Source organism: Pteropus vampyrus, unplaced genomic scaffold (genome assembly GCF_000151845.1).
Source record: "Pteropus vampyrus isolate Shadow unplaced genomic scaffold, Pvam_2.0 Scaffold88, whole genome shotgun sequence".
In the NCBI taxonomy this organism is placed as follows: Eukaryota; Metazoa; Chordata; class Mammalia; order Chiroptera; family Pteropodidae; genus Pteropus; species Pteropus vampyrus.
In genome coordinates this window covers 3,236,147-3,249,739 of record NW_011888869.1, presented here as the reverse complement: position 1 = coordinate 3,249,739, position 13,593 = coordinate 3,236,147, and the positions used below count along the sequence as shown (strand labels likewise).

At 38.1% G+C, this 13,593-nt stretch overlaps 1 protein-coding gene across 24 annotated transcripts in view; it reads left to right on the top strand.

Annotated features, from left to right (window-relative positions):
* The window catches only part of MARCH1 (membrane associated ring-CH-type finger 1), a 612,422-nt gene extending 599,722 nt beyond the window's left edge, over positions 1 to 12,700 (top strand). For 23 of the 24 annotated variants that reach the window (XM_023532694.1, XM_023532697.1, XM_023532687.1 and 20 more), the window contains 2 exons: positions 1,669 to 1,816; positions 8,499 to 12,700. In XM_023532694.1, the coding sequence (XP_023388462.1) occupies positions 1,669 to 1,816; positions 8,499 to 8,797 (447 nt within the window). In that variant the 3' untranslated portion in view covers positions 8,798 to 12,700. Of the gene's footprint in view, positions 1 to 1,668; positions 1,817 to 3,199; positions 3,247 to 8,498 lie in introns of all 24 variants that reach the window. The other variant, XM_023532706.1, reaches the window with a different exon arrangement.
* Positions 12,701 to 13,593: the final 893 nt, after the last annotated feature.

The following is a 13,593-nucleotide window of genomic DNA, read 5'->3' as shown; positions in this document are numbered from 1 at the left end:
TATGCCTCTAAAATGTTTAAGAAGATTGCTGGAGCATCATGATCAGACTTTAAGGGCTGTGCTCTCTTACACATGAAATCGTAGGATCTTAATCATCATGCTGGAAGGGAAGTTAGGAAGTATCTATTTGATTCTTTCATCAGGAATCGCGTTTGGTAGCGAGTAGCAGAGTCCTGAAAGATAATGGCTTACCCAGGCAGGGCTTTATTTTCCTTGCGTGGACATGGGCATCCCGAGGTAAGCTGCTGCTCTTCAGGCCGTGGTCTCTCCAATTCTCAAGACTTTTCCTCAAGATTCCTTGAAGATGATTGTTGGTACTCTTACTGTTATGAATCCCAGGTCGCAAGAAGAGACAATGAAGGAAAGGAAGAAGGGGTAATTCCTGGGTCAGTAGGTCAAAAAGTCGATATCCCACATAGTCACTCATATCTCTTGAGTGGAAAACAGCCAATGTCCACTTCTGCCAAGGAAGATTGGAAAGCAGCTTTTAGCTGGCACAATGAACTCTCATAGAATTAACTAGTCTGTTAATAAAGAAAAAAAAAAGAATAGCATCTTTTTCCCAAACCTCTCTGTCACAGCCTCTGCCACAATTTGCGTCTTAGGCTGAGGCAAGTGGGCCTGGAGAGATTAAACGACTTCACCCATGTCTCAGAGGTGGTGACAGAGCCAGTATTTTATGGAGCCTAATGTGTGCTCACTTGTTTTCAATTGAGTTGTGCTTGGAATGATATGTAGGAGTGGGAAAGAAGTGCAAAATAAGTAAAGAATGTAAAGAATCATGGATTACTGAAAGCTTGGCACATCAGTTCACCTCTAATTAGGTCATAGCGATTTGATTTTCCTATAGAAATATACAAAGAAAAATAAAGACAATTCTTAACACAGAAACGAAGTGATACTCTAGGCGTCAAAGCAATAAGATTTCATTTGGGAATCTATTTCTTCAATGTTAATAATGAACACACTCCCTCAATTAAACCTTAATGTATGACTATAAAAACTGTAGCCCTCTTCCTCTCTGACTTGAGAGAGCAGCCTTCTGAAAAACGTGACTAAGGGACAATAGTTGTGATAGTAGCAGCAGCAGCAGCAAATCAAGATTGCACTAAAAGGGGTCTCAGCTGATTTTCTCCCATTGCCCAGATGAATGTGTTTCCTAGAAGAGTTGTGAACCTATGCCAACTTTCTCTCACAGATGTCATCCAGCCATTCAAATACTTGGTTAGAGTGATACATTCAAGAATGCAACACTATATCAGGCTATGTATTAATCCAAAATGAGATTACTTCTGATTGTTTATAACCTGGTACCATAAAGAGTAAAATGCAGAAACCCAAAAGGAAATATTTTCTAAAAATTGTACAATATTAAAACTATCCCATTCATGATAAGGTAACTACAGGCTAGCAAAACAGAAATAACTTGATATAATTCACTTGGAAATAGGAAAATATTTTTGTTTTCACCTTAATATATTTATTTCAGTTATATAGCTACACAGGTTATGATTTCATTTCCTTCTAAACATGAAGACTTATATTTGAATATTATAATGTCATCTGAAATTTCAAATACTTAATGTTTTTCCTGTGTCTGAGATTTAAATGAGGGGCAAAATGTCCTAGCTAGAAATTCAGTTTTGTGTGATTCATTTATAATTGCAGTGGGAGAAACTACAGATGACCTCTAGTGAAAGAAGGAAGATATTCTGCTCTGTCACATTCCACGTCATCGCAATCACCTGTGTGGTTTGGTCTTTGTATGTATTAATAGATCGGACTGCAGAGGAAATCAGACAAGGCAATGATAATGGTAAGTGCACGTCTCTTTCCTCTTTTTCTCTTTTAGATTCTGTGACGACACCCAGAGCTGGGTGGGGAAGCCACTGCCCCAGTTTAGATCTTCGTGTATGGTGCACTAGCAAAAACCACTACTAGCAATCGAGTCTTCTCCAGTTATGCTATTGATTATTAATCGGATTATATATGGGGTCCCAAGCTGAGACGTGAGATTGTCAAGTCCATGTAAACCTTAGTCGGAAGAAATATATACATGTCATTCACCACTCCAGGCTTTTCAGGAGCTGAATAAGGATCAGATTTTCATTTTATTTACCCAGTCATGCTTCTCTTAAAACATGAATAAGGTGAAAGTCTAGTAAAGAATGTTGTAGCTTATTAATTAATACTATATAATTTGATAGAGTGGATTAACACTATGGTTTGAAATTTTAAATGTGCTGAGTTTGATTGTGAAGGATGGTATTGAGTTTGCCAAGAAAGATGTTTAAAAATCATTAAGGCATATTCTAATATTTCAAATGGATAGGTCATTTGAAATAGATTATCTTCACTCCTGAAGGTACCTAGCTCTGTTTTTAATCATGCTCTAACAGCTTTAGCATATAGCCTAAATCATAGCTGGTAAAGCAGTGAGAAATATTCTTCTAAACCCCCCTCCACGCACCCCTTGAGGGGGACACAATCTTAAACCCGTGCGTGGTGAGTTTGAAAGGAGAGATTGTTCAGATGATAACTGTAAGTTGGTAGTGTTATGAATGTGTCTTTGTGCTTTCCTAAAAAAAAAATGAAAAAAGGAAAATAATAAGAGGAGGTAAAGAAAAGAAGGAAAAAGTAAAAGAATTTTTAAAAGGAAGGCTTTGTTATTTCTGTATTTGGGGAGATTCTTAAAAGCAGAAGGGGAGTTGCATTCTCACGTTTGCCCTCATGGTGGCAGCAGTGCGCACGGGCATTCTAGAAGCGGAAAGGGACCTGGGCGAAAACAAGGGGCTGTGGGGACTCTCCAGATGCACTGGGATATGGCTTATGTCGTTTAAGTGTGTGTGTTGGGGGTGGGGGATGGGAGGGTGGCAGAGTTACAGATCCCACTGACCTCTTCAGAAAGAGAATGAAAGCACTGTCGCTAGAGAAACAGGTAGGGTGAAATTTTGTTTTTTGGTTCATTTTTAACTAATTTTAATATAACATATCAAACTACATTGTTTACAACTATATTATGCATTATTCCTGAGATGCTGGATTTTAAACATATAACATATCAAACTACATTGTTTACAACTATATTATGCATTATTCCTGAGATGCTGGATTTTAAAATGTCTATTAAATACCTATTAAATAATTTCCTAGAGGGTAGGAGCTTTCAAAATAAAATCCATGTCCCCTATATTTACAGGCATTGGCCCGAGCCACGTAACAGGGTGACAGAAACGGTGCGATAGTGTATGTATGGGAAAACAAAGAGGCCTTCCACCACCATCCCCACCGTACTGTACCCAGCGTACGACCTCACGACTCAAGCATTTTTCTAGCAATCCAGGGCAGAGACTTAATATTCATAGCTGTCTAACTTGGAGTTCAGTGAGAATCATGAATCTGCCTCTCCCAGGGGTCCTCCTGACTCGGTCTTGCTCTATGAGTCTGCAGGGCTCTTTCTGTTCTCCTTTAGCCACATGTGAGGGAAAGATTTCAGGGCGCCTCTCCTAGACATAACAAGAAGAAGCAATCTCATGTCTTTCATATGCAGACAGGTCAGAACTTCTCTCACACATCGATTTACTCAATGCTACTTCTGAGACAGGGGAGTGGATATGATCATTTATTCCACAATGAACCTGACGATCTCAACTTCAGCCACCAGCGTCTCTCCAGAACCCGGGAAACCAATGGCCCCATGCTTCGTCCCATTTATCTCACTCTGCCTGATCAATCTCTGGTCCCCCTGGATATCCTTATATCTCCAGTTGTCATTTCTATGCTGATAACCCCTCAAAAGAATTTATCTGCAGCTCATATTGCACTCCAGTCATGCATCTACCTACCTCCTAAATGTCTCCATTGAAAGGTCTTCCAGACACCAAACTCAGTGTGTCCAAACTCATCATCTGCTACCACTTACCCTCTAATACCTGTGGGAAAGGCATTACTAACACTCACTAGCCAATTCCACTTTCATTCATCTCCTTCCTCTCCTTCACTTCTGCCATAAGTCAATCACCAGATCCTATTTATTCTGCCTCACATGCCTCTGGAATCTGCCCATTTCTCTCCTTCCCCACTGCCAACAGCCCTGTGCAAACTGTCACATCTTTTACTTGAAAACTGCAGCAGCTTTTTAACTAGCCTTGCTCTAGTTTTGCCCATTTTCAACCCATGCTCAATAATGTGCCCACAGCAAATTTACAAAATACAAATCTGATCACATCCTTTCCTTAATTAGCCATTACTCTAAAAATATACCCAAACTCTTTAATGGAACCACCTGCCCCACCCCATGACCTAGCTGTGGCCAATTATGCTTAACATCGTCAGCTCCCCAGATCTACTTCCGGACCCTTGCTCAGCTTTTCTCTTTACACGAAACATTTCCTCCCAGCTTCTCATGTCCACCTCCGTGCTCACTTAAACACTCACACACTGCCACACCGCTCCCTACACCCCCAGACTTTGCAGTTCACCTTAAGCTTCACTCCCTCTGGGAAACCTAGCTCAGCTCCGTGAGCTAGAATAATTGTTATGACCACAGTGGTTCTCCAAATGCTGTCCCTGGACCAACAGCGTCACCATCACCTGGGCACTCGTTGGAGAAATGCAGATTCTGGGCCTCTCTTTGCCCCAGATCTATTAATTAGAAATTCTGAGGGTGGAGCCCAGCAAGTTATGCTTTAGAAGCCCACAGGTGATTCCAAGGCCCTCGAAATGTGGAGAGCCACGTGTTCCCGCAGCATTGTGCCCTTACGCCACCTCGATTGCGGATTCCCATTACCTGTGGAGTTTCCATACCACTGCAAAGCTTGAGCTTTATCCTCAGAGGTTTCAGTATCCCCAACACGTGATCCTGTTGCACAGTCATGCTGAGAAGCTCTGCCCCACTGGGACACATAATTGTAATTGCTCATTTAATTGTCTGTCTTCCCTCGCCACTAACTCCTGAGCTCCGAGCAGGCCCGGCCGTGTCGGTCTTGCTCACCGGCGCATCTCTGGTGCTGAGCACAGCCCTGGTGTCTGGGTCCTGGAAAGTAGCCCAGTCAGTGTTGTAAAAGGGATGAAGTGTAAATACCTTGTACTCAAGCTTGTCCACCATTTATCTTTTAAATACTTTCTTCAAAAAGTGTTTTATTTCTTGGTAGAAGCAGGATTTCAGACCACAGTCTCCCAGTGGACTGTCACTCGGGTCTCTTAGATTTCCCAGTAGAAAAAGCTTGGATGATAAGTAAAGGTCAGCGCGCGCACACGCACACACACAGAGTCAAGGGGCAGCTGGTATAGACTTTTAAAAATTATTTTCAGTTTCTTAAAAGCAAGTAAAAAATAAGTAACTATTATTTTTAATGTTCAGAGCTTTTGAATTAGGAAGCAAGATATTCATCGAGAAGCAGATCCGCTTGCTGGTGGGACAGCAAGCGTGTAATTTCAAAAGGAAACCATAGTGACTTTTGTAAAGGGCGTCATCCCTGCTAATGTTCAAATTGTATTTAAAACCTGACTTTCCAAAGTATACGTTATGGGTAGTGTGGCCATTTGTATACGTTATTATTTTCATCTTCCTTTGGCATTTGACTGTGAGCGCTGATCTTGAATTTACTTTCAAAGTTTTTTTTTTAACTGCATAATTTAAAAGTCAAAATATTTTAAATCCATCTTGAAAACCTTCAAAAATATTTGAAGAGGAACAAATTGTCCTTCTTCAAGCAGAATTGAGGTTGAATATAAAACAGCAAAATCTTCTGAACTGTAATAACAATCCTGGAAGGAAAAAAGAAATCCTTCATGTTTTTAAATGGTTGTTCTTTTAAATTAAATATGCATGATGCCCCTGCTAGCACTCTCACCTCGCTCTCTTTCTGTAACCCGTGATTAAAAAAAAAAAAATTTTTTTTAAATACACAGTACTTGAAATTGTATCATCCTGAATTACCCATGTTACCAATTCTACTCTGGGGGAACAATTGCTCTTCCTGCCTTATCTTTACCTATTCTAGAATGCTCCAGTATACTACTTGTGTGTTGAAAACAAAACACAAAACTACAGACTAAGAAAACAACAACAATTTTATACTACCTGTTAAAAAGATTGTAGCTGCAGATGTTGCTCTAGGATTATTGAAGTGTTCACACCTCAAGGGACTAGCATAACGGATTGATTTGTTTCTTTCATGCCTGACTCACTTGTAAGACTCTCAGTATCTCCAGGGCAAGGGTTGAGCTTCATTACTCATAGAGCACTTGGTATGAGTTAAGGCTCCAAAATGGTTGCTGGCCGTGGCCAAGTCCAGCACATAATTGTGGCTGCAAAGCTCGTTGGTTAACATCTGCTTAAAGGATATGTTAAAAATCACTTCCTTGCAATCTATATAATATTTTCCTCTTCTGCATCATTGTTTAAACCCTTTTTAAAAGTAACTACATGGGCCATTATTGTTAAACACAGACTTAGGCTAGCTGTCAGAAGGCCAGGGTTCTAGTTCTGCCTTGGTCACTGGCTAGTTATCTTGAATAAAATAATTCATCACTCTGAAGCTCAGTTTTTTCATTTGTAAAACTAAGTTGTCCTGAATGTCCTCCAAAGTTTGTGTTTATGCTTCATTTTTCAAAGACACCATGAACTTGACCTCGCATCGGATAAAACAGTATTTACGTAATACCGCACATTTATCATAAGATATTTTACTCACAGTGAATATTACCATTTATAAAAGTTAAGGAAAAGGTAATAAGTATGTGAGCTTTTAAAAATAACTTATCCAACTGTAGAGAAGCAACCAAGACAACAGGAGAAAACCGCCTCCCAGTCCTACCACTGACACAGACCCTTACACGAACAGGATTTGTAACTGTATAACCTACGCACCCAGCCGGAAATATCCCAAATTACCAATGAGGTGCTTTTGATAGCTATACATGGTCCCTGCTGCTGTTAAAGGAGGCAGGTTCTCTTCCATTGGGGATTTAGAAAGGCTTTTTAGACATACTCCAGGTGTCTCCCGTGATGTGCTCCGTTACCTATGCTGTGTAGTCTGGTCGTTGGATTTTAAAAGCCGGAAGAGACCTTAAAGATCACTGTTTTAAAGACGAAGAAATAAGTAATTTGCCTCCTCTGCAGCTATCTGCACTCACCAGCCTGGGAGCTTGTACTTTACCCAGTTTGACTAAAGAGAAAACAAAGAAGCCAGATGTCACAGGAGACTCAGAATGTGTGCCTCAGGGGGAGAGGGACAGGGACCCTATTCTATTACCCAGGAAATATATTTTCGGAGAAACAATATTGCTGGAAAGTAAATGAGTCCAAAAGGGGCCAGTAGATACATCCCAGCTTACAAGCCACTGCCATCATGGTCTTAAAGTTTGGCATAAATGTTTCCTAGAAAATTCAGTACACAGTAGCCACTTAAGCATTTCAGGACCTTTTAGTTCATTTTTGGTGACATTTCTGAGCTTTTCCTCGCGAAAAGAATTACAATTGCAAGGGATGCCCAGGGGAGTGGGTGAGGCGGTGTAGTGCTGAGGCCTGGCGAGCAGCTAACCCGACTGTCCCCTCATCCAGATTCCTGAGGTATCCATTGCCTGGAGTCCAGGTGTGACCTCCAAAGGCCGAAGCCCAAAGAAGTTAGAAGGGTCTTCATTGTAGGCTCGAGAGTGTTGCTATTAATCTGCATCTCAATCAGCCAAAGATGTGTAGCTTTTAAATCTCTCAGGTGGCAACAATAAAAATTGACATTTTTATAGCCCTGTGTCCAGAGCTATTAATTCATTTAATCCATACGAACCACCTGTGAGGTAAATACTACTATCACCTCCATTTTTAAAGGATGCTCTCTTGCTATATAACAACCATCACATTAATCATCTTCATATCAATTACATGTTTAAATGATACTATTTTGGCTATATTGGGGAAAAAATTAAGTGATGGTTCTTAGTAACAAAATATAAAATTTACGAAACAAATGACTAAAATCCTAAATCACATGCATGTCTGTACTCAGAAATATGCTCCTCTGGTAAGATGTGTTAGCTTCTTTCTCATTTTTAAAAATTATTTTTAAAGGGAATGAGCGTGGTGCGGAGACCTGTATATACAATCCTATATATTTATCTATTAGTCTGCCTTCTTAAAAGGATTTAAATTCTGATTCTTTCACTTAGTATGTTCATTATCCTTCCTTAATGATTTAGCTACAAGGAATAAATGTCTAAGTCTCAAAAGTCAAATGTAGTATTTGATAATCATAGAGGGTACTTGATACTAGAAGGAGAAATTAGAGAAGTCATTACAGTGGTAGGTAAGAGAATTTTTTCATATAGAGTTTTAAAAGTACCTTTAGAATATTTGAAAGCAATTAAGCAATTCAGGTTATAATTCTTATCCACAAAATTTAACAGGCAGGCGTGGCCTTTTGAAGGAGCCATAGAAAAAAAATACCAAATCCACTGATGACAACTTGTGATAGCATTCTCTCTTTTTTATTTCTAAGGCATCCTTGAATGGCCATTTTGGACAAAACTGGTTGTGGTGGCCATCGGCTTCACAGGAGGTCTCGTATTCATGTATGTACAGTGTAAAGCCTACGTTCAGCTGTGGCGCAGGTTGAAGGCCTACAACCGTGTGATCTTCGTGCAGAATTGCCCAGACACTGCCAAAAAGCAGGAGAAGAACTTCTCGTGTAACATAAACACGGACATCAAGGATGCTGTGGTAGTGCCTGTATTACAAACGGGTCCAAATTCACTGCCATCTGCAGAAGGCAGCCCCCCTGAAGGTATACCGGTGTGATGGAGACAGGTGGGAAGTTCTTCACTGAAGAATCTTTTCAGCCCTCAGCCACTACAAATGTCAGAAGTGATCCCGAATTAATCACTTTCTTTATCTTCTCCCCTTCCTCCTTACGGACTCATTTTCCCTTACTTTACTCAAAAAGGAGAGGAGGAAAGGACATCACATGACCAGGATCCCATGAAGCAGAGTCTAAAATGTGAGATGGAGATGTGAAAAGCTTGCTAAAGAGTAATTTCTAAAACAATTAAAAACCCCTGGAGTAAGGAATACTTTTAGGCGATGTTCACCATCAGACTACAATGGACACAGGAGTCTTCACGGTAGCAGGGAAAGTTTAAGAATACAGACTTGAATTGCAATGTGTATTTCTTCTAGGGCCTCGTCATGTTAACTATCTCATCTGGAAATAACAAATACATTTGTTTTTAAGCTTGAAATTGTCCGCATTAGCCCTAAGGCACATCAGAAGCACACTTGGAGGATGCGTCTTTTGATAGTCACTTTGACAGATAACAGATTTTTATGGCTATGGTGGAGTCCAGTTGTTTTGACAGATGCATGTTTTAAAAACAGATGCAGTACACACTTGAAGCTATTAATATTTGGAATTATGTTTAAATCATGAAAAAAATATTTTCAGAGATTTTTTTGAGGTTAATTAGCTCTGTTAAATACACGCAGAAGTTGTAATCAATTATCAGGTCCCATATTTTATCTAGACCCTCTAAAACAGTGTTGTCTAACAGAAATATAACGTGAGCTAAAATTCAGGCCACATATGTAAATTTTAAATTTCTAGTAGCCCCATTAGAAAAAAGTAAAAATAAACAGGTGAAATTAATATTTTTATTTAACACAATATATCCAAGTTATTTCAATATGTCATCAATATTAAAAATTGAGATATTTTATATTTTTTTATGACTAAGTCTTCAAAAGCCACTATGTGTTTTATCCTTACAGCATATCTCAATTTGAATTAACTATATTGAGTGACACAGCCCTAAAATTAGAGACAGAGCCTCTGCTTCATTTAACAGTTGAATATTTCAAAACAGTAGCTTAATTCATTCTTTTATTCAAAGTCCCACAAATGTTATAATTTTACGAAGCACTAAATTAGTCAAAGTAAATATCCTGGTTTAAGAGTTAGATGAAGTTACTATTTCACTAAAGGGTGAAAAAACAAACATATATAAAGGTAAAACAATCTGCTTGTGGCAAAGTCTCGACATTTAACTTGTTTGCTACAATGAAGCACTTATGATAGGAAAAATAAAAAATATTTTTGTTATTAAGTCGAATGTGTAAGGCTTCTTTAAAAAATCTATACGAGGTGTCAACTTGACAGATGAGTAGTTAAGCATTTAGACTCTATTTTTAAAAGCTGACAGTATTTCCCTTGCTCAGCTGGGAAGCAAACATATTCCACAGGTTCTGTGATTAGTAATAAATTGAGTTGTTTAGATTTGACAGTTTGGTTGATTATTGTGTCCTTTGCATATTCATGTAAAACTGAAGCGTGAATGATATTGCAGTGAGCTATATTAATGATTATAGATATAGTGGCCTGTCAAAGAAAGATGTCTTACATTAAAAAAAAAAAAAAGGTGTTTTATTTTTGTTAGCTGTCATATTTATTATTGTGAAAAGGCAACCATGATGGCCATAAGAACCAAAGCATGGGTATTGCATTGCACAAGTCTGGGTATCACACCGATGCACTTTGTAATTATCCATGTGCTTGTTCTTCACAGATTATCATAGGAAAAGGGAAAAAGAAATAGCCTTTTAATGAGGAGAAAGATGATATGAATGTTAGTAGTGAATGACACTGAGTCCAAATAATCCCGAATCCTCGAAATAAAGGGAAATAATGTCAATTCTGTGTGTGTGTGTGTGGCATGTGTGTGTGTTCAAGTATGTACATGAGGAAAATGTTAAGGTTTCCCATCAGTCAGGAAACAAAAGGTTTAAAACTCATCTTCCTTAAAACTTATTGTAGGGACAATAAAGGCACAGGGAAAACGTTTTTTCTAAAGGTAACTAACTGGACCAAAATTTCTGTCCAAATAAGGACGTAAGTGGTAAAATAAAAAATATAAACCTTAAACAAACTGAAATGGCATCTCACCCAAGGGATTTACCCTTGATTCAATTTATCTGTTAATTTTCCTAGGCTTTTTACTAATCCATTTTTCCCATGGTTTAGCATTGGCAACATGGTGTTTACAAATATTCCTGGGGGGAAATAATCTAGTCACCGGTAAAAAAAAGAAATGTTGATTTCCCTTTTGTTTGCTCTGGAAGGAAAAGGACTATTTACCTTAATTACTACCAAAAATACTGTTTAAATTCTGTACAAACCTAAGCAAGATAAGTGTATAGCTCATTTCACAGTGGGAGACGATTGGCTAAAACAGGCCTCATTTATTAGGACTAAGAAAACACTAAGAAAACATTTCTAAAGTGAAAAGTAAAGGTAAGCATTACAGTATTATCAATAAAAGAAGACATGGTGTTTTAAAACCATTCTCAAAGTTAACTTGTATAGGCTTTGACTTTCTTGAATGAGAAAATATAGCTCCCTAGCAGTATAAAAGTCAACATTTTATTCTGCTATTCTTCTGACCTTTTTTAAACCCTGAACTCCCGAATGTAAATCTTTTAAAAAGTTGTCCTGCAATGGCTCCTTATGGTTTAATTTAAATTATTACATGCACTTAAAACCTAAGGTTATTTTCTTCTTATAGTCTATGTGGCAATAGTACATTTGCCCTTTCAGTTAAAGGATTTGGCTTTGTGACAATGCTTTTGTGGACTGGATATACCTTTCAAAAAGAAAGAATGACTTTTTTGAAGCATGTTTACCTTCTCACTTAGGAAGTAAAATGGATTGAAACAAAGGACTGAAATTGAAGAATGAACTTACAGTTCTGTTAAAAACTTTGGCTTTTTATAATCACGATTCTCGAGTTTTATCAGTACCATAAACCACAACAGTTATGCTGTTCATTTTTTAAATAACTGTCACTTTTATTGTATAGAATTAAAGATTAAATTGTAAAAGAATGAAACTCAAAGGTTTTTTTTTTTAAGTGAAGCCCCAAAAGCAATGAAGCTTAAGTATAAACACAAACAAAACAAAAATGAAAAAAAAAAAATCGAAACAAAAATGATCCCATCAACCTACGATACAGCAATGGAGAAACTAAAGGAAGATAGGTATGTATGGAAGAAGTCTTTCAAAATGCCCCAGAATTAAAAGTCTCACTGAGCTGCTGTTATATGTGATTCTTGTCCCAGTGAGATGGCCTCATGGTTACATTTATCTTGTTTTGCGACACACCCCTAAAACAGCTACTCTTTGGAAAATTAGCTCCTTATTAGGGCAATGACATCACAGATATCATATCCGTTGTGGGGGAGAGGTGAGGAAGATCATTCCATCTGCTTGACATAGTTTGCCTTGCCTGGCCAATGAATATCGTGGAACAAAGTACTCTTAAAACTTATCATTATTGTAGTTGTTATATAATAATTGTGTAGGACTTAACACTTTAATTAAGAAAGCTGAAAACCTTTTTCCTTTCCTTAAGTCAGCCCAAAGGTGCTATTTTACATATCAATACAGTTGAAAGGATGTACTGTTAATTTGGGCTGCAGTGTTTTGTCCACATCTGAAGAAAGCCCATTTTGAAATTGGATACTGCATTAAAACAAACAAGGATAAATTTTAACTGTGCAATTTTTGAGGTTGAGCATTTGTACTTTTTTGGTTTTACCCAATTCTCTTGCATTAACAATTTACTGTTTTGTGAATAATGTGTACTAAGACAAATTAAGGAAAAGAAAATAATTATCTGTGAAAGACTTTGTATATTAAACAAGTGACTCATACCTTTGTTGTGGTTTCTATACTTTTTGCTTAATTTACCAGGACTTCTCCAGATTTGTATCTGTAACATTCAAATGAGCTTGAGTTCCTATCTGACAGTGGTCTGGGTTTTTAAGCAGGGTCTGAACATATCTTTAATTATTTTAAAGCCAGCAATAACAAGAGAAAACAATGGAAATAATCTATACAGATTTTCAAACCCTGTTTTAAAAAAAAAAGACTTTAAGAAAAACGATATAATACAGAGAAAGGATTTTCTCATGAATAAAGCTTGGATATACAAAAGAATGTAACAGCATTTTTCTACTCAGATAATAAGAGTAGATTCAGATAATTTCATAGATTATAAATACTAAGAGAAAGACTTTGGAATGTATTTCTAATCTAAGAGATTGGATGATTAGTGAGAAAAATGTTCCTTTCCAAAGTCCCAACAACTTCTGGGTCAAAATTCAGGGTGAAGGGACCGCCTGGCCCCGGGTGCCTACAAGCCTTTCAACTAGACTGCTAATCTTATGAGCCCATTCTTCTTCCCAAATTGGATATTTGAACTTAACAGTCTTCTCCATCTCCCAAATGACAACAAACACGCCTGGATCACAAACCATTTTCACTGCATGTTCAGCTAATGATCCCAAAGCTGAGAACTGTGAGACTCCACAGGCAACAAGGGTGTGGGGAGAGATACTGTAACTCAGGGCGATGGCAACACAGGCAGAGGGAACCGCAAGTGCCACGTCCAGAATGGGAAATGTCGAGCAAGATCCAGCCAGTAAAGAAACCACGAGCCCTTGTGAGGGTCACATAGTCGATTGCTTATACAGCAAAAGAAAGATGAACAAATGTGCCCGCTCTCCATGAGTCTTGCCCCAAGAAAGACACAAAAAGAAAAACA